This window comes from Bombina bombina, chromosome 12 (genome assembly GCF_027579735.1).
Source record: "Bombina bombina isolate aBomBom1 chromosome 12, aBomBom1.pri, whole genome shotgun sequence".
Lineage (NCBI taxonomy): Eukaryota > Metazoa > Chordata > Amphibia > Anura > Bombinatoridae > Bombina > Bombina bombina.
Window position 1 is genome coordinate 60,184,859 of NC_069510.1, and position 25,128 is coordinate 60,209,986.

Genomic DNA, 25,128 nt, shown 5'->3' on the forward strand with positions numbered 1-25,128 from the left:
TGGTGCCAACGTATGCCCGTTGTTCTAGTTTGTATATTCAATTGTTGTATAAAGGGATTCCACCTCTGTGTAACTACATTATATGAATCATATTATTATATAAATAAAAAACAATATTTTTATTTTAAAGTCAATTTAAAGCAGTCTGACAAAAAAAATTAATAAGAAACCAACTTCCATGAATAAGAAACAGAATTTCACGAATAAGAAACGAACTTCCTTGTCGTGAAAATGTCACTTTTAAAAAAATATATTCTCTCAGAAAGCGGAAATATATGTATATATTATATAGTGTACCAGCCCCATCTCAGAAAAAAAACATTAGTTATCTATTTAAATTAAACCCCACATATGTGTTTGGTGTACTAACACGAGTATTATTCCCCTCATATAAATATTTTATTAGTATCTTAAATTCAATAACTGTTCGAAGTGATCTTCTTATCTAGCACACGAATTTCTCTCACTTTACCGCCACTCGTGCCTTACTTGAAACCGCGCCCCTTTTTTTTATTAATCTGTGCGCCGGCTTGGTGACGTCACTACATCGCGCTTTACAGTGCACGTTGTATGTGAAGAACAGGTAATTAAATTGTACGTATCAGTCGCATGTTCGGGTTATATGTTATTGTACGCGAGATTTATGTAATAAAAACGCCTAGAGTCTGTATGTGTGTCTTAAACATTAGAATCGATGTGGTACTTGAGTGTTCTGGGCATTTTCTGTGTATATGCTTATGTTTTGGATATTGTTATGTACAATGTATCAATAGCCAACTTGTTATTTGAACTTTCAAAGCGCACAGTTATTGATACATTTTACATAATTCAATATATAAAAGTATAAGCATATATACAAAAATACCCAGAACGCAAACGTTCTATATTGATTCTAATGTTTAAGACACGTACACCAGTTCAATGTACTTGTATAACTCGTACTTTTTTATTTTTACTTTTAAGGCTATTATGTGGTTATGATGGCAACAAAAAGTGTTTGGCGACCCCCTCCTGGTTGGGGGTAGGAGAGAGATCTTTGCAACTGAAATATTAAAACTGGTTGTGCTTATTGAACCCCCTAGCCATAATTGGCAATTCTGTACCTATAATTAGGATGTGTGTTTAGACAGATAAAATATGAACAGCTCTTCTGTATTTGCAGACTCAGCCTATTTTAAATGGGCATGTCCTAGAGAAACAAAGTTGGTGGTTTTGATGAGCAATAAATAGGCATCTGCATTTGGATCATTTGTGATGATCTGTGTGAGGAAGGAGGTGGCTGGAAAATCCAGATCTTAAAGGGATAGTCAACTCAAAAATGATTTTAACTTGTTTTAAAACCTCTTTTTATATACAAGATATTTGCAATTAGTTTGGTACCTATTAAATGTTTCTAGTAATTTTCCTGCAATTTGTTCTCCAACATGCTGATTTCGCCAAACCCACAATTGACTTCATTATGCAGGCCCTATAATAATGTTCTATCTAGGTAGAAACATCATGGTGGTTCGCATGCGCATTCAAATAGTTGTCCGGTTAAAGTGAAGGTCCATTTTGATGAATTAGTGCCCGTTTTTTAATAAACCTATTAAAAACAGGAGCACTTTAATTAATCAAAATTGACATTTCACTCGTTTTCTTCAAAAACTTACCTTTTAATCCTGGCAGCCGCTCCAGCACTTCCTCCGCCCGTCGCAAGCCGTCTTCGCGAGTCCAAAATGACGAATCGGGCTTCCTCCAGTCACAGAGTTGCATCAGGCCAAGATTCCCCTGGGGGGGGAAACTGTGATTGGAGGAAGCCTGATTCGTCATTTCTGATGTCTGCAGAGGCTTCCGACGGCCGGGGGAATCGCTGGAGCGGCATTCAGGATTAAAAGGTAAGTTTTTGAAGAAAACAATAAAATGTCAATTTTGATGAGTTAAAGTACCCTTGTCATATAGGATCAAGTGCACATGCACTTGCCCTTACAGTGTACTGCGCATGCGATCTTCAGCGAGATAGTACATTATGAATATTCAAAGTACAAGCACAATGCTGCAGGACGATTGGACTATGGTAAATTATGCTTTATCCACTAGTTCAGCCTTCTTTTATGGGCGGTCGTCTGAGCGGTTTATTGAAAAAGAAAAGTACAAAATATATATATTTAGAAGCTTTGTTTTAAATATAAGTGGATTTAAAACTGTAAATATTAATGTAACAAATCGTTTATTTTATTTTCATGCAATTTAGCAACCATTTCTATTCCTTTAATGTATTGCACTTTCTCTAGAAGAAATCTGGGTCAGAAAAAAAGCCAAATGCCGTAAGCTGCCACCACCTTCTGTATTTGTGATGGTCCAGTTGCACGTGCTTAGCAAAAACAACTAATTTAAATACAAAAATGTATATGAAAAACTTCCCATACGTTTTAATACTCTGAATTAGGTATAACAAGTTATTTGGAAAACATTAAAGGGACATGAAACCCACCATTGTACTTTCATGATTCAGATCGAACATGCAATTTTAAACAACTTTCTAATGTAGTTCTATTATTAAAATGTATTCATTCTCTTGGTATCTTTTGTTGAAAAGCAGGGATGTAAGTTCAGGAGCGTGCACATGTGTGGAGCACTATATGACAGCAGTTTTGCAAGATTGTTATCCATTTGTAATAGCACTAGAAAGCAAATTTTAATAATAGAAATAAATTGGATTTTTGTACAGCTGCCAGTACCCAAGATGGCCCCCAATAAGGCAGAGGGGGAGGGTTAGAGAGCTGTTTAGGGGGATCAGGGAGGTCGGGGGCTAAGGGGGGGGATCCTACACAGCAGCATATGTAAATATGTTACAAAAATCAGATACCTTTTATTTTAGTACTGGCAGACTTTCTGCCAGTACTTAAGATGGCGGGGACAATTGTGGGGGGGAAGGAAGCTGTTTGGGAGGGATCAGGGGGTGTGATGTGTCAGGTGGGAGGCTGATCTCTACACTAAAGCTAAAATTAACCCTGCAAGCTCCCTACAAGCTACCTAATTAACCCCTTCACTGCTAGACATAATACACGTGTGGTGCGCAGCAGAATTTAGCGGCCTTGTAATTACCAAAAAACAACGCAAAGCCATATATGTCTGCTATTTCTGAACAAAGGGGATCCCAGAGAAGCATTTACAACCATTTGTGCCATAATTGCACAAGCTGTTTGTAAATAGTTTCAGTGAGAAACCTAAAATTGTGAAAAATTTAACGTTTTTTTATTTTTATTTGATCGCATTTGGCTGTGAAATGGTGGCATGAAATATATCAAAATGGGCCTAGATCAATACTTGGGGTTGTCTACTACACTAAAGCTAAAATTAACCCTAGAAGCTCCCTACATGCTCCCTAATTAACCCCTTCACTGCTGGGCATATTACAAGTGTGGTGCGCAGTGGCATTTAGCGGCCTTCTAATTACCAAAAAGCAAAGCCATATATGTCTGCTATTTATGAACAAAGGGGATCCCAGAGAAGTATTTACAACCATTTATGCCATAATTGCATAAGTTGTTTGTAAATCATTTCAGTGAGAAACCTAAAGTTTGGGAAAAAGTGAACAATTGTTTTTATTTGATCGCATTTGGCGGTGAAATGGTGGCATGAAATATACCAAAATAGGCCTAGATCAATACTTTGGGATGTCTTCTAAAAAAAAAATATATACATGTCAAGGAATATTCAGGGATTCCTGACAGATATCAGTGTTCTAATGTAACTAGCGCTAATTTTGAAAAAAAGTGGTTTGGAAATAGCAAAGTGCTACTTGTACTTATTGCCCTATAACTTGCAAAAAAAAAAAGCAAAGAACATGTAAATATTGGATATTTCTAAACTCAGGACAAAATTTAGAAACTATTTAGCATGGGTGTTTTTTGGTGGTTGTAGATGTGTATCAGATTTTGGGGGTCAAAGTTAGAAAAAGTGTGTTTTTTTTTCCAATTTTTTCCTCATATTTTATAAAAAAAATTTTTATAGTAAATTATAAGATATGATACAAATAATGGTAGCTTTAGAAAGCCCATTTAATGGCGAGAAAAAAGATATATAATATGTGCGGGTACAGTAAACGAGTAAGAGGAAAATTACAGCTAAACACAAACACAGCAAAAATGTAAAAATAGCCTTGGTCCCAAATGGACAGAAAATGGAAAAGTGCTGTGGTCATTAAGGGGTTAAAGGGACATAAACCCATTTTTTTTTTCTTTTATGATTCAGATAGAACATACAATTTTAAACAACTTTCTTATTTACTTCTATCAAATTGTCTTCGTTTTCTTGTTATCCTTTGTTGAAAAGCAGAAATGTCAGCTCAGGAATGTGCTTGCGTCTGCAGCAGTTTTGCAACAATGTTATACATTAGCAAGATCACTAGATGGTAGAACTATTTCATGTCATGTAATGCTTCAGGTATGCGCACGCTGCCTACCTAGGTATCTCTTCAACAAAGAATAACATGAGAACGAAACAAATTTGATAATAGAAGTAAATTGGAAAATTTTTAAAAATTGTATTCTCTATCTGAATCATGAAAGAGAACATTTTTGGGTTTACTGTCCCTTTAACATGAATCTAAGCCATGGCATTCTTCTTCCCAGAATTTTTCAAGCTCTGAATACCCCTTAGGTTTGTAACATGCAGCTAGTTAGCCACAAACATAGTTTGTCAGTGTCACAAATATTATTAATCTAAAACAAATGAAGAACGGGAGGCATAGTGTATTATGTCACAAAAAAAGGACATACAATTACAGGAACAGGAGGCAACTACACAAATAGTAAAAAAACACATACCCAATAGAAAGTGGTGTTTTAAATAAAAATCACCACTCCTAGTGCACGGAGAATCAAGGACAATAAAATGAAGAAAAACTAGCAAGTGATTCTTAACCAGCACAATGCTATTATATATATTCAAGAGAAAACACACAGTAAACCTTATCCTGCATCCCCCTATTAAAGGGACAGTCTAGTCCAAAATAAATGTTCATGATTAAAGGGACAGTCTAGTCCAAAACAAACTTTCATGATTCAGATAGGGCATGTAATATTAAACAATTTTCCAATTTACTTTTATCACCAATTTTGCTTTGTTCTCTTGGTATTCTTAGTTGAAAGCTTAACCTAGGAGGTTCATATGCTAATTTATTAGACCTTGAAGGCCGCCTCTTAAGAATTTATTTTAACAGGTTTTTCACCACTAGAGGGTGTTAGTTCATGTTTTTCATATAGATAACACTGTGCTCATGCACGTGAAGTTACCTGGGAGCTATCACTGATTGGCTAAACTGCAAGTCTGTCAAAAGAACTGAAATAAAGGGGCAGTTTGCAGAAGCTTAGATACAAGATAATCACAGAGGTAAAAAATATATAAATATACCTGTGTTGGTTATGCAAAACTGGGGAATGGGTTAAAAAAGGATTATCTATCTTTTAAAACAATAACAATTCTGGTGTAGACTGTCTCTTTAAGATAGAGAATGTCATTTTAAACAATTTTCCAATTTACTTTTATCACCAATTTTGCTTTTTTCTCTTGGTATTCTTAGTTGAAATCTAAATCTAGGAGATTCATATGCTAATTTCTAAGCCCTTGAAGGCCGCCTCTTCTCTCAGGGCATTTTGACAGTTTTTCACCAATAGAGGGTGTTAGTTCATATGTATCATATAGATAATACTGTGCTCATGCACGTGGAGTTCAGGTGAGCCAGCTCTGATTGGCTAAAATGGATGTCTGTCAAAAGAACTGTAATAAGGGGGGAGTTTGCAGAGGCTTAGAAACAAGGTAATCACAGAGGTAAAAAGTGTATTTATATAACTGTGTTGGTTATGCAAAACTAAGGAATGGGTAATAAAGGGATTATCTATCTTTTTAAACAATTACAATTCTGGTGTAGACTGTCCCTTTAAGCAAACCACATACAATAATAGGACATTTTTGAAACATATGACAGTGAACACACACATCTCATCATGAATATTAATACATCTTTATTAGCGCTAAATAAAATAAGTTGACTTGTTATGCCTGATGACGCCCTGTGGGGTGAAACGTGTAGCAGTAAGAGCTGTATGGACACGCTATGAGCCAGCATCAGCGTGTCAGTTTATCACAGAGTCATTTCTCCCTCAGTGTGCAACAAGATCCGTATCTCTTCATTATATACCGATACAGTGAATATGGATGGCATTGGCAAGTATCCACAAGTTTACTACGGGACACCAGTCTTGGCTTTAGCAGCGTTACCCAGCTAGTGACGTCACTGGAGGAAGCAGATACACAGTGCAGCTGTGACCTGGTGATTACAAACGGATGATCGTCTGTCTATACAATTGTTACCAAGTAGGAGCTGGTGAGTCCCCTAGTATTCCTGGCTGGTGGTCCGGTGAGCTTGATCTCTAGGAGGGTCAAGGCTAGTTTGAAGCACGGTTACTACACTGGGAGATTGCATTCACTGAGAGGAGGGTGGATGTTATATTCCCCTGTATTGCTATTAGGATCTCCTGTGGATTGTGGGAGCTTGGATTGAAACTTTTTGGACACACTCAGCATTTTTTTGTTATCTTGTGCTATTTTGCACAATCAGTTTGATACATTCAGACATTTTAGCACTGCTGGCCTCTAGTATAGAGCGTCCATTTCAGTTCATTTATATTTATTTATAAAATATTTTTCCAGGATAGATACATTGAGATATATTTTGAATTAGCACTCAGGGATCCCTGTTTTAGGCTCTGTTCATTTATTTTGTTTAGCCCTAATAAAGAAGTATTAATATTCACGATGAGGTTTGCGTTCACTGTCATATGTTTCAAGAGGGGAGGTGTCCTATTATTGTATTTGGTTTGCTTAATAGGGGGATGCAGGATAAGGGTTACTGTGTGTGTTTTCTTGAATTTCTATTTAATTGATATAAACCTCCTGCACTAGGATTGCCACAATTTACTGTATATATGTGGTGTCTTGTCTTTAGCAATTAATATCCCCATTAGCTGGTGTATCTATCTATCTATCTATCTATCTATCTATCTATATACATACATACATACATACATACATAGAGTAGCAAAGGGTGATAAAAGGTGCACTAACAGTTAAATAAATACAACAATAGGTGCAGATATACGTGTATTCCTAACCACAGGACCCAAGCAACACCAAAGTATTTAGACAGACTGATGAATCCAGGACCTCTTATTCTATCAATGCACAACACTTACCTCATTTGATTGAGGGCAGTTTCAGTAAGTGGGCAGTTCTACCATTTAGCCGTGATTATTGCTGGAGCTACTACTTGTCATCATATATTTAACCTTTTAATGCCGTTGTATTCCGTCACAACGGCACTGGGCTTTAAAACCGTTATGACGGAATACAATGTCATCGCAAACGGCTGTCCTGAAGCCTACTAGGCTTGCAGGATTTGATCGCGGTCTGGAGGGCGTTCCTAGCGTCTTAGGGACGCCCCCCAGACCCGATCCCATAATTGAAATCTCGCAATCTTTTTCACGATCGCGTGATTTCAATTTGTCTACATCGGGATTTGGAACGCTGTTCTGATGTAGACTTTTTAACCCGGTCATGAAAGGGTTAATAGATACTACATCTATTTGAAAATATATCTATTTACAAATAACTTTTTATTTTTGCCCTGCGATAAATATATGAACTTTGAAAGCACATTTGTTGATTTAATTTGTAAAAAGGATATTGGCACAATATTTTATTATTTTGCCTATATTACAGATGTTGTTGCTCTGTTACTAATTCTTGGATTTCACACTACCAAGTTGTTTTTTTGACTAGGCCCAATATTTATTGATTGTGCTATATTTTTACTGACCCCCTCGCCTGTGGCTTAGACTACACTTATATATCTGCACCTATTGCGGTATTTATTTAACTGTTAGTGCGCCTTTTATCACCCTTTTCTACTCCTTAAGTTCAATTAATTTGGGCAGTGGACTATCTGGGGTGGGGACCCTAGACATTCCCTGTTCAGATTGTAGGCAGCATTTGCAATGAAATATTTATATACAAATACTAGGCTCAGGGCTTCTACTTATTTCTCAAACCTCTTCCTATTGACACACACACACATTTTGTGATTGGCTGATGGTTGTCACATGATACGGGGGGATTGGATTCACTTCAAAATTTGATAGAAAATATTCTACTGCTCATTTCAAATTCAAAGTAAGCGCTATTACATTGTCTTGTTATTGTTTATTTGCCATGTAATACATTTACTTTATTTAGTGGTTCTTTAAACTTTGTATCAGGAATTCAAAAAGTGTTTTATGTCCTTGTAAGACCTAAAAAAGTATAATCTATAGGCATATACTAGGGGTAATTTCCAGCCATAATGCATATTGTTAATGCAAAGATATTACAATTGTAGTATATTTGGTGTCACACTGTTTTGTTTAGGACAATAATAATAATAATGTGTTTTTAACCTATACTCTTTCATAATTTAAATCAGGAAAGAAAATGAAAGAAGTAAATGACATATCAAGTGATTTGGAGGATGATGCAGTGAGTGAACAGAACGATAATGAGCAGGATGAGGTGAACAAGATGGAGGAAGGTGACGTTCCTGCAGAGAATTCTCTAGAGAAAAGTGATGTGGACCATGAGGAGGAAACAGAGGAGATGAATGGAGCTCCAGATAAAAAAATAAAGAAGGTTATCCCTGGAATCATATACTTGGGTCATATTCCACCTCGGTTCCGACCACGTCATGTCCGTAACATGCTGAGTATGCATGGGGAGGTGGGACGCATCTTTCTGCAGGCTGAGGGTAAGAGATGGAACCTTGTCCTGCCTGGCACCATAAACGTTTTAAGGGACATATTGCTCAACAAAAATTCTTATGTATTCTTAAAGGGACAGTCTACAATAGAATTGTTATTGTTTTAAAATATACATAATGCCTTTATTACCCATTCCCCATTTCTGCATAACCAACACAGTTATATTAATATACTTTTTATCTCTGTGATTACCTTGTATCTAAGCATCTTCTGACATCCCCCTGATCACATGACTTTTTATTTATTATTTATTGACTTGCATTTAGTACTGTGTTGTGCTAAATCTTAAATAACTCCCTAAGGGTGGACACAGCGTTATCTATATGGCCCACATGAACTAACAGTCTCTTGTTGTGAAAAGCAATTTAAAAAAAAGCATGTGATAAGAGGCAGCCCTCAAGGGCTTAGAAATTAGCCTACCTAGGTTTCGTTTCAACTAAGAATACCAAGAGAACAAAGCAAATTTGATGATAAAAGTAAATTGGAAAGTTGATTAAAATTACAAGTCCTATCTGAAAAATGAAACTTTAATTTTGACTAGACTGTCCCTTTAAAGGCAATGTCCAAAAAGCAGCACCAATATAGCTTCACATTGTATCCATTTTGTCTTAAAGGGTTAGAAATCTTTGTAAAATATTAAGAAAATAAGTCATAATTATATAAATATGTTATAAAATCAACCTACTTTTTTACTGAAACAAAGCTTCTAAATATGTTTAATTTAACTTTTTAATTTGTGTAAAATGAGCATTAACGACCTCCCATAAAAATAGTCAGGGTTTATGTAAAATTATTTCCGTGCCCCATCCAATAGGGACGCGGTTCTGCCCGTTACATTTTAATATTCATAGCCAGGCTGACTGAAGGTGATTGTTCTAACTTCTATCAAAATAAGAAGTCCAATGTTTTGGAACATAAATTATCACAGCCTCCATGCTAGCCCAGCTTCCCCCAGCCCCACCGTCAGCCGTCAAACACCACAGATATTCGCGGAGCTAGCCGGCTCCCCTCAGCATTACTCTCAGCCATCAAACCCACAAAAGTGACTCCGGGCTTCATTTAAAAAAAAAAAAAAAGTCTTTCTTATGGCTTTTTTGTTATAAGAAAGTTTTTTCTATATGAATTCCGGAGTCACTTTTGTTGGTTTGATGGCTGAGAGTAATGCTGAGGGGAGCCGGCTAGGTCCGTGAATCTCCGTGGTGTTTGACGGCTGACGGTGGGGCTGGGGGAGGCTGTGATAATTTACGTTCCAAAACATTGGACTTCTTATTTTGCTAAAAGTTAGAACAATCACCTTCAGCCAGCAGTGAATCTTCAGTGCTGAGAGCGCTCTGGTGCGCCACGCCCACCAAATGTCTACATCACAATCCAGATGTCCGCCCTGCTTTTTGATGACGTGCCACAGAGAATAAACTGAGGGGAACTAAAATGTGCATGCGTTACTCAGAAAATATTAAATGCACATGTGGGCCACCATGATGATTCTACCTAGGTAGACCATCTTTATAAGGTATGCATAATGAGGTACTTATTGTAAATATTTATAATACTTAATGACGTTTTAAAAAAAATTAAAACATTTTTTGAGTTTACTATCCCTTTAATTAAATTAAAGCCATGTTGAAGCTATATTAGTGCTGCTGTTTGGACATTGCCTTATATTGTACTGTGCACCTTTTTGCAGGAGTGCTGGACTTTTCTATTTGTGTATGTTCCTTTAACCCCTTCAGTGAGTCATCACAGAGTTTCTTACTCTCGTGCTAACGACGACTCAGAGCCGTCGCTAACACTCTCCCACCTTGAGGGAGATCTGGGGGCTTCCATCCGCTCCTACCCCCGGCGATCAGGCCTGTATAGTGACAGGCATCGCCGGGGCTTCACGTTATGCGCGGTGCGTCACGCGCAATAATGTGATGAAGTCACCATGCAACTTTATTTAAAAAGAATAATGTTAAGTATAGGAGCAGGGGGCATGCTGCTTAGAAGCCTGTATCTCAGGCATCTAAGCAGCTACAGACCCCCAAGACCCACCGTTGGAAAGGTAATCGCCTACCCTTTCCAACAGTGTAAGTCTTGGGGATATATAAAAAAAAAATATATAAAAAAATAAAAAAAATTAAATCAGCTTAGCACCCATGTGGGAAAGTGCTTAGCACTCAAAGGGTTAAAGGACCATTTAACACAGTAGAATTGCATAATCTACACATGCAAAATAAAGACCATTCAATAACACTTACTTAGAATTTAAAATGATCAGGAGATTTTGTTTCTGAGACTTTTCAAAGATTGCTTCCATTTGCCTCCCCACTGTATCATGTGACAGCCACCAGCCAATTACAGACTAATATTCATATACAATGTGAACTCTTGCACATGCTCAGTAGAAAGCTCACTGTGCATAGAAAAACTGAGAACAAATTAAAAATGAAAGTAAATTGTAAAGTTGTTTAAAATTGCTGCTCTATCAGAATCATAAAAGCTTAAAGGGGCAGTCAACTCCAAAACTTTTATTGTTTAAAAAGATATAAAATCCCTTTATTAACCGTTTCCCAGTCTTGCACAGCCAACATGGTTATATTAATAAACTGTTTACCTCTGTGATTACCTTGTATCTAAGCCTCTTTTGTCAGCCCCCTGATCACATGACTATTTTATTTATCTATTTTAGCCAATTAGTGTTGTCAGCCCCCTGATCACATGACTATTTATCTATTGACTTGCATTTTAGCCAATTAGTGCTGTCAGCCACAACCCACGGGAGAGAGCACAATGTTATCTATATGGCCCACATGAACTAGCAGTATCTTGTTGTGAAAAGCAAATACAAAAGCATGTGATAAGAGGCTGTCTGTAGTGGCTTAGAAACAGGCAAAAAATTTAGAGGTTTAAATGTTATAAATTATATTAATATAACAATGTTAGTTGTGCAAAGCTGGTGAATGGGTAGTAAAGGCATTATCTATTTTTTTTTTTTATTTTTTTTTAACAGTAACAATTTTGGTCTTGACTGTCCCTTTAAAGGGACAGTAAAGTCAAAATTAAACTCATGATTCAGATTAGGGTATGCAGTTTTAAACAATTTTCCAATTTACTTTTATCATCAAATTTGCTTTGTTGTCTTGGTATTCTTCTTAATAGCAGTGTTGGTTATGCTAAACTGGGGAATGGGTAATGAAGGGATTATCTATCTGTTTAAACAATAAATATTTTCAAGTAGACTATCCCTTTAATATTGACTTTAGTGTCCCTTTAATGTAACTGTGTGAGAGAAACATTTTAGGTTGTATACTCTGGTCTTTATCAGCATCATCGGTGGAATTTTACTGTTATCTTGCGAGGTGTCATTGTAAACTTCCGTGAGCTGTTGCGGAAAAAAAGTGATTGTGCCTGCACGTACCAGATGGGACAAGCATCCTGATTGTGCCAAAAAAGAGAGAATTCATTGGATGAAGAATTGAGAAATAATTGTAAAATTACCAAAACAAGGTTAAAAAGAAATCTAAATAGGTTATCAAATTCCCCCCCCCCAAAAATGTAGTTTTCTAACTGTAGAAGCGAATCTCAAAATGTGTTTATTACCATCCTCTGATTCAGCTAAGACCAAAAGTATATATTTTTTTATTACTTTTGATCATTTTAACCCCTTGGTGACCAGAGAACTTTTCAATTTTCTGACCGTTTGGGACCAGGGCTATTTTTACATTTCTGTGGTGTTTGTGTTTAGCTGTAATTTTCCTCTTACTCATTTACTGTACCCATACATATTATATACAGTTTTTCTCGCCATTAAATGGACTTTCTAAAGATACCATTATTTTCATCATATCTTATAATTTACTAAAAAACATTTTATAAAATATGATGGAAAAAACATAATTTATGCTTACCTGATAAATTCCTTTCTTCTGTTGTGTGATCAGTCCACGGGTCATCATTACTTCTGGGATATAACTCCTCCCCAACAGGAAATGCAAGAGGATTCACCCAGCAGAGCTGCATATAGCTCCTCCCCTCTACGTCAGTCCCAGTCATTCGACCAAGAAACAACGAGAAAGGAGTAACCAAGGGTGAAGTGGTGACTGGAGTATAATTTAAAAGATATTTACCTGCCTTAAAACAGGGCGGGCCGTGGACTGATCACACAACAGAAGAAAGGAATTTATCAGGTAAGCATAAATTATGTTTTCTTCTGTTATGTGTGATCAGTCCACGGGTCATCATTACTTCTGGGATACCAATACCAAAGCAAAAGTACACGGATGACGGGAGGGATAGGCAGGCTCATTATACAGAAGGAACCACTGCCTGAAGAACCTTTCTCCCAAAAATAGCCTCCGAAGAAGCAAAAGTGTCAAATTTGTAAAATTTGGAAAAAGTATGAAGCGAAGACCAAGTTGCAGCCTTGCAAATCTGTTCAACAGAGGCCTCATTCTTAAAGGCCCAAGTGGAAGCCACAGCTCTAGTGGAGTGAGCTGTAATTCTTTCAGGAGGCTGCTGTCCAGCAGTCTCATAGGCTAAACGTATTATGCTACGAAGCCAAAAAGAGAGAGAGGTAGCAGAAGCTTTTTGACCTCTCCTCTGTCCAGAGTAAACGACAAACAAGGAAGAAGTTTGGCGAAAATCTTTAGTTGCCTGCAAGTAGAACTTGAGGGCACGAACTACATCTAGATTGTGTAAAAGACGTTCCTTCTTTGAAGAAGGATTTGGACACAAGGATGGGACAACAATCTCTTGATTGATGTTCCTGTTAGTGACTACCTTAGGTAAGAACCCAGGTTTAGTACGCAGAACTACCTTGTCTGAGTGAAAAATCAGATAAGGGGAATCACAATGTAAGGCTGATAACTCAGAGACTCTTCGAGCCGAGGAAATAGCCATTAAAAACAGAACTTTCCAAGATAACATTTTTATATCAATGGAATGAAGGGGTTCAAACGGAACACCCTGTAAAACGTTAAGAACTAAGTTTAAACTCCATGGTGGAGCAACAGCTTTAAACACAGGCTTGATCCTAGCTAAAGCCTGACAAAAGGACTGGACGTCTGGATTTTCTGACAGACGTCTGTGTAACAAGATGGACAGAGCTGAAATCTGTCCCTTTAATGAACTAGCTGATAAACCCTTTTCTAAACCTTCTTGTAGAAAAGACAATATCCTAGCGATCCTAACCTTACTCCAGGAGTAACCTTTGGATTCGCACCAGTATAGGTATTTCCGCCATATTTTATGGTAAATCCTTCTGGTAACAGGCTTCCTAGCCTGAATCAGGGTATCAATAACCGACTCAGAAAAACCACGTTTTGATAAAATCAAGCGTTCAATTTCCAAGCAGTCAGCTTCAGAGAAGTTAGATTTTGATGTTTGAATGGACCCTGTATCAGAAGGTCCTGTCTTAGAGGTAGAGACCAAGGCGGACAGGATGACATGTCCACTAGATCTGCATACCAAGTCCTGCGTGGCCAAGCAGGTGCTATTAGAATTACTGATGCTCTCTCCTGTTTGATTTTGGCAATCAATCGAGGAAGCAGCGGGAAGGGTGGAAACACATAAGCCATCCTGAAGTTCCAAGGTGCTGTCAAAGCATCTATCAGAACTGCTCCCGGATCCCTGGATCTGGACCCGTAGCGAGGAAGTTTGGCGTTCTGGCGAGACGCCATGAGATCTATCTCTGGTTTGCCCCAACGTCGAAGTATTTGGGCAAAGACCTCCGGATGAAGTTCCCACTCCCCCGGATGAAGAGTCTGGCGACTCAAGAAATCCGCCTCCCAGTTCTCCACTCCCGGGATGTGGATTGCTGACAGGTGGCAAGAGTGAGACTCTGCCCAGCGAATTATCTTTGATACTTCCATCATTGCTAGGGAGCTTCTTGTCCCTCCCTGATGGTTGATGTAAGCTACAGTCGTGATGTTGTCCGACTGAAACCTGATGAACCCCCGAGTTATTAACTGGGGCCAAGCCAGAAGAGCATTGAGAACTGCTCTCAATTCCAGAATGTTTATTGGAAGGAGACTCTCCTCCTGATTCCATAGTCCCTGAGCCTTCAGAGAATTCCAGACAGCGCCCCAACCTAGTAGGCTGGCGTCTGTTGTTACAATTGTCCAGTCTGGCCTGCTGAATGGCATTCCCCTGGACAGGTGTGGCCGATGAAGCCACCATAGAAGAGAATTTCTGGTCTCTTGATTCAGATTCAGAGTAGGGGACAAATCTGAGTAATCCCCATTCCACTGACTTAGCATGCATAATTGCAGCGGTCTGAGGTGTAGGCGTGCAAAAGGTACTATGTCCATTGCCGCTACCATTAAGCCGATCACCTCCATGCATTGAGCTACTGACGGGTGTTGAATGGAATGAAGGACGCGGCATGCATTTTGAAGTTTTGTTAACCTGTCTTCTGTCAGGTAAATCTTCATTTCTACAGAATCTATAAGAGTCCCCAAGAATGGAACTCTTGTGAGAGGAAAGAGAGAACTCTTCTTTTCGCTCACTTTCCATCCATGCGACCTTAGAAATGCCAGAACTAACTCTGTATGAGACTTGGCAGTTTGAAAGCTTGAAGCTTGTATTAGAATGTCGTCTAGGTACGGAGCTACCGAAATCCCTCGCGGTCTTAGTACCGCTAGAAGGGCACCCAGAACCTTTGTGAAGATTCTTGGAGCCGTAGCCAATCCGAATGGAAGAGCTACAAACTGGTAGTGCCTGTCTAAGAAGGCAAACCTTAGATACCGGTGATGATCTTTGTGGATCGGTATGTGAAGGTAAGCATCCTTTAAATCCACTGTGGTCATGTACTGACCCTCTTGGATCATGGGTAAGATTGTCCGAATAGTTTCCATTTTGAACGATGGAACTCTTAGGAATTTGTTTAGAGTCTTTAAATCTAAGATTGGCCTGAAAGTTCCCTCTTTTTTGGGAACCACAAACAGGTTTGAGTAGAACCCTTGTCCTTGTTCCGACCACGGAACCGGATGGATCACTCCCATTGTTAACAGATCTTGTACGCAGCGTAGAAACGCTTCTTTCTTTATCTGGTTTGTTGACAACCTTGACAGATGAAATCTCCCTCTTGGGGGAGATAATTTGAAGTCTAGAAGGTATCCCTGAGATATGATCTCTAGTGCCCAGGGATCCTGAACATCTCTTGCCCAGGCCTGGGCGAAGAGAGAGAGTCTGCCCCCTACTAGATCCGGTCCCGGATCGGGGGCTCTCGGTTCATGCTGTCTTTGGGGCAGCAGCAGGTTTCCTGGCCTGCTTGCTTTTGTTCCAGGACTGGTTAGGCTTCCAGCCTTGCCTGTAACGAGCAACAGCTCCTTCCTGTTTTGGTGCAGTGGAGGTTGATGCTGCTCCTGTTTTGAAATTCCGAAAGGGACGAAAATTAGACTGTCTAGCCTTAGTTTTGGCCTTGTCTTGAGGTAGGGCGTGGCCCTTACCTCCCGTAATGTCAGCGATAATTTCTTTCAAACCGGGCCCGAATAAGGACTGCCCCTTGAAAGGTATATTAAGTAATTTGGACTTAGAAGTAACATCAGCTGACCAGGATTTTAGCCACAGTGCCCTGCGTGCCTGTATGGCGAATCCTGAGTTCTTAGCCGTAAGTTTGGTTAAATGTACTACGGCCTCCGAAATGAAAGAATTAGCTAGTTTAAGGACTCTAAGCCTGTCCGTAATGTCGTCTAGCGTAGAGGAACTAAGGTTCTCTTCAAGCGACTCAATCCAAAATGCTGCCGCAGCCGTAATCGGCGCGATACATGCAAGGGGTTGTAATATAAAACCTTGTTGAACAAACATTTTCTTAAGGTAACCCTCTAATTTTTTATCCATTGGATCTGAGAAAGCACAGCTATCCTCCACCGGGATAGTGGTACGCTTAGCTAAAGTAGAAACTGCTCCCTCCACCTTGGGGACCGTTTGCCATAAGTCCCGAGTGGTGGCGTCTATTGGAAACATCTTTCTAAATATTGGAGGGGGTGAGAACGGCACACCGGGTCTATCCCACTCTTTAGTAACAATTTCAGTTAGTCTCTTAGGTATAGGAAAAACGTCAGTACTCGCCGGTACCGCAAAGTATTTATCCAACCTACACAGTTTCTCTGGTATTGCAACAGTGTTACAATCGTTGAGAGCTGCTAAGACCTCCCCTAGTAGTACACGGAGGTTCTCCAATTTAAATTTAAAATTTGAAATATCTGAGTCCAATCTGTTTGGATCAGAACCGTCACCCACAGAATGAAGCTCTCCGTCCTCATGCTCTGCGAGCTGTGACGCAGTATCAGACATGGCCCTAGCATTGTCAGCGCACTCTGTTCTCACCCCAGAGTGATCACGCTTGCCTCTTAGTTCAGGTAATTTAGACAAAACTTCAGTCATAACAGTAGCCATATCTTGTAATGTTATCTGTAATGGCCGCCCAGATGTACTAGGCGCCAAAATATCACGCACCTCCCGGGCGGGAGATGCAGGTACTGTCGCGTGAGGCGAGTTAGTCGGCATAACTCTCCCCTCGCTGTTTGGTGAAATTTGTTCACATTGTACAGATTGACTTTTATTTAAAGTAGCATCAATACAGTTAGTACATAAATTTCTATTGGGCTCCACCTTGGCATTGGAACAAATGACACAGATATCTTCCTCTGAGTCAGACATGTTTAACACACTAGCAAAAAACTTACAACTTGGTTATAATCTTTTTTAGCAAAAAACGTACTGTGCCTCAAAGAGGTACTAACGATTAAATGACAGTTGAAATAATGAACTGAAAAACAGTTATTGCATCAAATTTTAAAACAACACAACTTTTAGCAAAGGTTTGTTCCCATTAGTAAAAAACAACACTAATTAAATTTGTACATAAGAAAACAAAACAACGTTTTTTATACACAGTCACTATAAGAATTCTCACAGCTCTGCTGAGAGAATTTACCTCCCTTCAAAGAAGTTTGAAGACCCCTGAGATCTGTCAGAGATGAACCGGATCATGCAGGAAATATAAAAGTAGCTGACTGGAATTTTTTGATGCGTAGCAAAGAGCGCCAAAAACGGCCCCTCCCTCTCCCACACAGCAGTGAAGAGAAACGAAACTGTCACAATTAAAGCAAAAAACTGCCAAGTGGAAAATAATGCCCAAACATTTATTCACACAGTACCTCAGCAATGTAAACGATTCTACATTCCAGAAAAAACGTTTAACATGAGAATAGTTATTAAAAGGATTAGTGACCTTTAACACAGTAGTTCCGGTGAAATACCATCCCCAGAATACTGAAGTGTATACATACATGTCATTTGAACGGTATGGCAGGCTTTTCTCATCAATTCCATTCAGAAAATAAAAACTGCCACATACCTCAATGCAGATTCATCTGCCCGCTGTCCCCTGATCTGAAGCCTTTACCTCCCTCAGATGGTCGAGAACAGCAATATGATCTTAACGACTCCGGTTAAAATCATAGTAAAAAATCTCTGTCAGATTCTTCCTCAAACTCTGCCAGAGAAGTAATAACACGCTCCGGTGCTATTTTAAAATAACAAACTTTTGATTGAAGTCATAAAAACTAAGTATAATCACCATAGTCCTCTCACACATCCTATCTAGTCGTTGGGTGCAAGAGAATGACTGGGACTGACGTAGAGGGGAGGAGCTATATGCAGCTCTGCTGGGTGAATCCTCTTGCATTTCCTGTTGGGGAGGAGTTATATCCCAGAAGTAATGATGACCCGTGGACTGATCACACATAACAGAAGAAAAACACATTTTTTCAAACTTTGACCCCCCCCCAAATCACATCTACAACCACCCAAAAAACACCCATGCTAAATAGTTTCTAAATTGTGTCCTGAGTTTAGAAATACCCAATGTTTACATGTTCTTTGCTTTTTTTGCAAGTTATAGGGCAATAAATACAAGTAGCACTTTGCTATTTCCAAACCTTTTTTGTTCAAAATTAGCAATAGTTACATTGGAACACTGATATCTTCCATGCCACCATTTCACCGCCAAATGCACAAATTCACAAACTTTAGTTTTTTTTTTGGTAATTAGAAGGTCGCTAAATGCCGCTGCGCACCACCCGTGTATTATGCGCAGCAGTGAAGGGGTTAATTAGGGAGCTTGTAGGGTTAATTTTAGCTTTAGTGTAGAGATCAGCCTCCCACCTGACACATCCCACTCCCTGATCCCTCCCAAACAGCTCTCTTCCCTCCCCCACCCCACAATTGTCCCCACCATCTTAAGTTCTGGCAGAAAGTCTGCCAGTACTAAAATTAAAGGCTTTTTTTTTTAAAGATATATTCTGCTGTGTAGGATCCCCCCTTAGCCCCCGACTTCCCTGATCTCCCTCCCCCCAAACAGCTCTCTAACCCTCCCCCTCTACCTTATTGTCCACCATCTAGGGTACTGGCAGCTGTCCGCCAGTACCCATTTTGCCATATAATTAGCCTTTTTTGTAAAAATAAAAATCCAATTTTTCTGTAGTGTAGCTGCCCCCCCTCAATAACCTACCTCCCACCCCCTCCCAGATCCCTTAGATAAAATTCTACCACCTCCTCTCTCTCCCTCCTTCCCTTAACAAATTGTCCTATAGTGTAGCGTTTCCACCCACCCCCCTTTGACGAGTTTCCTCCAGCGATGGCCGCCTCCCTGCAATGGCTCCCACCCACCAACCATCGGCACCATCGCTGGCCGGTGCCTATTATCAATTTGTATTCGCTCTCTTGGTATCTTTATTTGAAAAGCAGGAATGTATAAGCTTAGGAGCCGGCCCATTCTTGGTTCAGCACCTGGGTAGCACTTGCTGATTGGTGGCTAAATGTAGCTATCAATCAGCAAGTGTTATCCAGGGTGCTTACCAAAAAATGGTCCAGCTCCTAAGCTTACATTCCTGTGTTCCACATAAAGATACCAAGAGAATGAAGAAACAATTATAATAGGAGTAAAGTAGAGCATGCCATTTTAATCAACTTTCTATCTGAATCATGAAAGAAAAAAAATTGGGTTTCATATCTCTTTAATCTGTTCCCAGTTATCCATTTTACCTGCTGTTTTTTTTTATTTATTATTCATTAGAATAATTATTCTTTATTCATAAGCTGAAAGCCTATGGCAAGATGCATATATGTGCAGCCACCAATCAGCAGCTTCTGAGTCTACCTGAGTATACTTTTCACCAAAGGATATAAAGAGAACTTAACAAATTAGATAATAGAAATAAATTGTAAAGTTATTTTGTATGCTTTATCTGAATCATGAAAGATAAAATTTGGGTTTAATGTCTCTTTAATCTTTCACAAGTATAAATCTGGCACCCAAAATAGCGGAAGTCCATACCTAATAATAATAATAATTTATTATTATTATTATTATTATTAAAGGGATAGTAAACACCAACAGTGCTATTGTTTAAAAAGATAATCCCTTTATTTACCATTCCCCAGTTTTGCATAACCAGCATTGTTCTAGAAATATATATTTTTTTACCTCTGTGATTACCTTGTATCTAAGCTTCTGCTGACTGCCTCCTTATCTCAGATCTTTTAACAGACTTGCATTTCAGGCAATTAGCGCTGACTCTTAAATAACTTCACGTGCGTGAGCACAATGTTATCTATATGAAACACATGAACTTACGCCATCTAGCTGTGAAAAACAGTCAAATGCATTCAGATAAGAGGCGGCCTTCAAGGGATTAGACATTAGCATATGAGACTACCTAGGTTTAGCTTTCAACTAAGAATAACAAGAGAACAAAGCAAATTTGATGATAAAAGTAACATAGAAAGTTACATGCCCTATCTAAATCATGAAAGTTTAATTTGGACTTTGCTAACCCTTTAAGGGAAATAAAGCAACAGTGCAATAAACAATTTGTCAAGCTTAGGTTTAAAATCATTTTGAAAGCTGTGTTTGTTCAACACCTGCCTTCTAGAGGCTGGAGTGCCTCTGTGTCATTTATATAACCCTGCAACATGCTACCCAATGATTGGTTAGAAGAGAGCACATGCTAATTTACTCCTGTCCCTAACTGGCTACAGTAAAGGAGCCCAGGAACGTGAATTGCACCTAGATTTATAAGAGGTTTATCCCTGCACTGCTGTTGATTTTCAAAATCTAACTTTTAAATTGTTTTAAAAACCTTTATTTTGAATGCAGATGCTTTGCAGTGTTGTTTTTAAAGGGGGCAATTGCTGTGTTTCTTTCCTCTTTAATGTGCCCCATATAATCCTTCTGGAGTGTAATACATTGTTTTCAAATGTAATATTTACCTTTTATTTTGTTATTTCAAATAGCAGTTTTTGCCTGTTGAAACCAATACCTATACTTTAAAATAAAAATACTGTTTTATTCACTATAGATAAGCTATGTAAATGAAACTTTGCTGTACAGCCTTCTCTTTCTAGAAGCTTAGCTTATTTATGTTTTGTATTGTCAGCAAACAAAAACTCCCATTTTATATACAAAAATAAACATAAAGGATGAATTTCCAATGCATTTAATACTCTGCAGCTTGTATAACGAGTCATTGTAAACAAGTTTAATGAAAACCCAGTTTTACATTACAATGTCAATTGCTGATATATTTATGAATAAAATGACTTTAAAGTGATTGTAAAATCGTTTATAAAATCAGATTGGGAATGTTAGTGATATTTGAGATGGAGTTTGATTCCTCAGTTGTAATGAAGATGCGCAATAACTTGCTTTTAATATAGATATGAAATTAAAATACCCTGTGCTCCGCCGCCCACTTTAAAAGTCAGTTTTTCTGTGAGCTAAAGGTTTGAACTGCTGTCCAATCAGTGCTCTCCCCATATGACACTTTTGTTGTAGCTAGAGTGCCGACTGGACAACAATTCAGACCTTTATCTCACAGAAAATTTTACTTTTGAAGTGGGTGGCGCGGGGAATTTGAATTTCATATCTATATTAAAAGTAAGTTATAGCGCAACTTTATTACAACTGATTAATTAAACTCAATCTAAAATACCACTAACATTTTGGATCTGTTTTTATAAAGGGGAGAGTTTCCCATCACTTTAATGTCTCCAAGTTCTGGCTGCAGAATACACTCCCGTTCACTCAGTGTTTTATACTAAGCTTTTTTAGGCAGTTAAGTTTCAGTATGTATTTTCCTCACCCTTGTTTTGTTGCCTGTTCTCTTAGAGCGATTTGTGCGTAAAAAGAAGAAGAAAGCTGGCAGTAATGCGCGTGACTTCACAGAAGGCTGGGTTGAATTTCGAGACAAACGTGTGGCCAAATTGATAGCTGCCAGTCTGAATAACACACCCATGGGCACACGCAAAAAGAACCGTTTCCACGATGATCTCTGGAGTATGAAGGTGAGTTGTGGCCTTCTTATAGGATAGTTCATTTTGTACCTTCAACTAGTGGCTTATGGACCACTTGTGATTTTGTGGTACTAGGAAAAAGTGGAACAAAAATATGTGCTTTTGGGATTTCTGGTTGGTGGGGCATAGATAATCTCTTTTATTACCCATTTTCCAGTTTTACATAACCAACACTGTTATATTAATATACTGTTTACATATGTGATTACCTTGTATCTAAGCCTCTGCAGACTGCCCCCTTATCTCAGTGCTACTTACAAATTGGCATTTTAGCCAATTATTGCTGGTTCATGTATAGCTCCACGGGAGTGATCACAATTTTATCTATATGGCACACATGAACTTGCACTGTCTGGCTGTGAAAGGCTAATAAAATGCACCAAGATAAGAGGCGGCCTGCAGGGGCTTAGAAACAGGCAGACATTTAGAGGTTTAAAGGTTATAAAGTAAATTAATATAACAATGTTTTTTTGTGCAAAGCTGGGGAATGGGTAGTAAAGACATTATCTATTTTTTAAACAATAAAAAAAACAAGTAGGCTGTCCTTTTAAATAAGGGAGAGAACAACAGATAAGAGGGTGCCCTACGACACTGGACATTTTTTGAAAATATAATATTTGTGTTCAATATCTATAAATTAATATGTGGCCCTTAAAGGGACAGTTTACTCAAAAAGGTTCTTCTCTTTAATTTGTTCCAATGATCCACTTTACTAGCTTGAGTTTATTAAATTGTTTACAAGTATTTCCATTACCCTTATATTGGCATTTGAAATAGTTTATTTAGCCTGTGGTATCCCCACCCATCCTGAAAGTTTTTGGCCTCAAGGCCAAGCTGTGTTAACACAGCCAGTAGAAAAAAAATACACTCCCAATGGGGTATAGAAGAGATAAGGCAATAAAATGTTAATTTTTCATTGTTCTCTCCAAGTATTGGTGATTGGTTTATAGATATAAGATAAGAAGCATTTATATGTACACAATGTGATAAAGTAATGAGAACTCATTATACCTACAAGCTCAACCCATTTTATTAGGTTGTGGCTTCAAAACACAAGATCGGCTAATTCATATACACAAATAAACAATTCTCATACATTTTATAATCTGCAGTATAAAAATGTCCCTTTAAGGCTTCTAAAATATTTATATAAGATGACTGTTATGCAAATAAAATTCTGTAGTTTGTTATAGTATGTTTGTTTTTTTGCATGTGTCCCTTGCTGACCATGTGTTTAACCTTGGAAAAGGCTTTAAACACCTAGCTACACATTGCTGCTCCTGAGCAAGACACATCCAGTTATTGGCTGCTACATGCATTTGCTGCTCCTAATTGGTTCACTGGCCATATCCAGCTCAGGTTGTGCTTTAGCTATGTGTTTAATGCCTTTAGTAGGGGGTTAAACACAGCAGGGGACATTACTGCAAAATAAAATATTATGACATTTTTTTTGCATGAGAATGTCCATTTAATTATTGTCTAGACGTGTATTTGTCTATTTTGAGCCGATCCAAATGCCAAAAATGACAACCGCAAGTCACATTCGTCAATATTTGGAGCCAGATTTATTCCTGTGAAATACACCAAGATCTGGATTTGCACAGATCTTGGCGTCTGTTACTTTCACAAGAACACATCTGGCTTTGAAAATTGACGAATGAGGCTTGTGGCTGCCATCTTTGGCATTCTGATCGGCCCAAAATAAATGAATGCACATGTTTGTTATCCCTTTTATTAGTTTTAATAATTCTGTCCAATGTTTGTCTTCAGTACCTACATCGTTTCAGATGGTCTCATTTGAGTGAGCAGCTGGCGATAGAGAGACAAGTTCGTAAGCAGCGCATGAGAGCAGAGGTCTCCCAGGCAAAGAGAGAGACAAACTTTTACCTTCAGAACGTGGAGCGTAGCAAACAGTTCTCCAAAGCAGACCGTAAGAGGGCAGCAGAACCAGATAAGGAGGGTGGTCCCAATAAACAGTGGCACTTCACCCAGCGCAAGACCGAGGAAGAGATTCAGAGCTTAAAGGCTGGAGGTGGACCAAGCGATGGTCGGCGAGTAGAGAAACGGTTGCAGCAAGTTAAGCAAGCACAGGAAAAATCCCAGACCAGCCGATCATTGCTGCATAAAATATTTAACCCGTCACAATCAAAGGGTGGAGACTGAGGCTGATACAAATAGTTATGTGAACTTTTTTAGCACTCCATTAGATGTGTGCTACAGGGTTGGTGCAGAAATGTTGGTCATTGGACATGGTCTACTTAGCTTGAACATACAATCTTAAAGGACCACTCAGTAGAATTGCATAATTTACAAGTGCATAATAAAATGACAATGATTTCACACCTACTCTGAATTTCAAATAATCAAGAAATATATATATTTTTGTTTTTTCTGACAAATTTTATTTTTTCTTTCATTTTTCTACCCCCTGTATCATGTGACAGCCAGCCAATCACAGACTTATATATGTATACCCAGTGAGCTTGTACACATGCTCAGTAGGATCTTGTTCCCCAGAAAGTGTGCATATAAAAAGACTGTAAAATTTGATAATGGAAGTAAATTGGAAAATGTCTTAAAACTGCTGCTCTATCTGAATCCTAAAAGTTTACTTTGACTTGAGTGTCCCTTTAACATCAGACTCATGGAAGAGATCAGGAAAACAGTGGAACTTCTTATAGGAAGTAATTTAAATAAATGGTATTGTACCAATCTTAATGGTGTTTGTATAATGTGTAATCAGCAGTAGATGCGTACAAATCTTTATGGTGTTTGTATAATGTGTAATCAGCAGTAGATGCGTACAAATCTTTATGGTGTTTGTATAATGTGTAATCAGCAGTAGATGCGTACAAATCTTTATGGTATGTTTAGAACGTGTGATCAGCAGTAGATGCGTACAAATCTTTATGGTATGTTTAGAACGTGTGATCAGCAGTAGATGCGTACAAATCTT

At 38.5% G+C, this 25,128-nt stretch overlaps 1 protein-coding gene across 3 annotated transcripts; it reads left to right on the plus strand.

Annotated features, from left to right (window-relative positions):
• Positions 1-527: 527 nt before the first annotated feature.
• ABT1 (activator of basal transcription 1) lies at positions 528-24,890 on the plus strand. Of its 3 annotated transcripts, none has more exons than XM_053695324.1 (4): positions 528-594; positions 8,504-8,821; positions 21,988-22,163; positions 23,943-24,890. In XM_053695324.1, the coding sequence occupies exons 2-4, from the start codon at positions 8,512-8,514 to the stop codon at positions 24,333-24,335; spliced, it is 879 nt and encodes a 292-aa protein (XP_053551299.1). In that variant the 5' UTR covers positions 528-594; positions 8,504-8,511; the 3' UTR covers positions 24,336-24,890. The 3 variants fall into 3 exon arrangements, with proteins under 3 accessions (XP_053551299.1, XP_053551300.1, XP_053551298.1); XM_053695325.1 differs by having other exon boundaries at positions 528-583; XM_053695323.1 differs by lacking the exon at positions 528-594 and adding an exon at positions 6,201-6,370.
• The last annotated feature ends 238 nt before the right edge of the window (positions 24,891-25,128 follow it).

What these genes read in the sequence shown, in the direction of transcription:
- ABT1 (XM_053695323.1), top strand. Translation starts at nt 6,331, where the DNA reads ATGATCGTCTGTCTATACAATTGTTACCAAGTAGGAGCTG. An exon ending in TTGTTACCAAGTAGGAGCTG is followed by an intron (nt 6,371 to 8,503) that starts GTGAGTCCCCTA and finishes AATTTAAATCAG; the next exon opens with GAAAGAAAATGAAAGAAGTA. An exon ending in ATGATCTCTGGAGTATGAAG is followed by an intron (nt 22,164 to 23,942) that starts GTGAGTTGTGGC and finishes GTTTGTCTTCAG; the next exon opens with TACCTACATCGTTTCAGATG.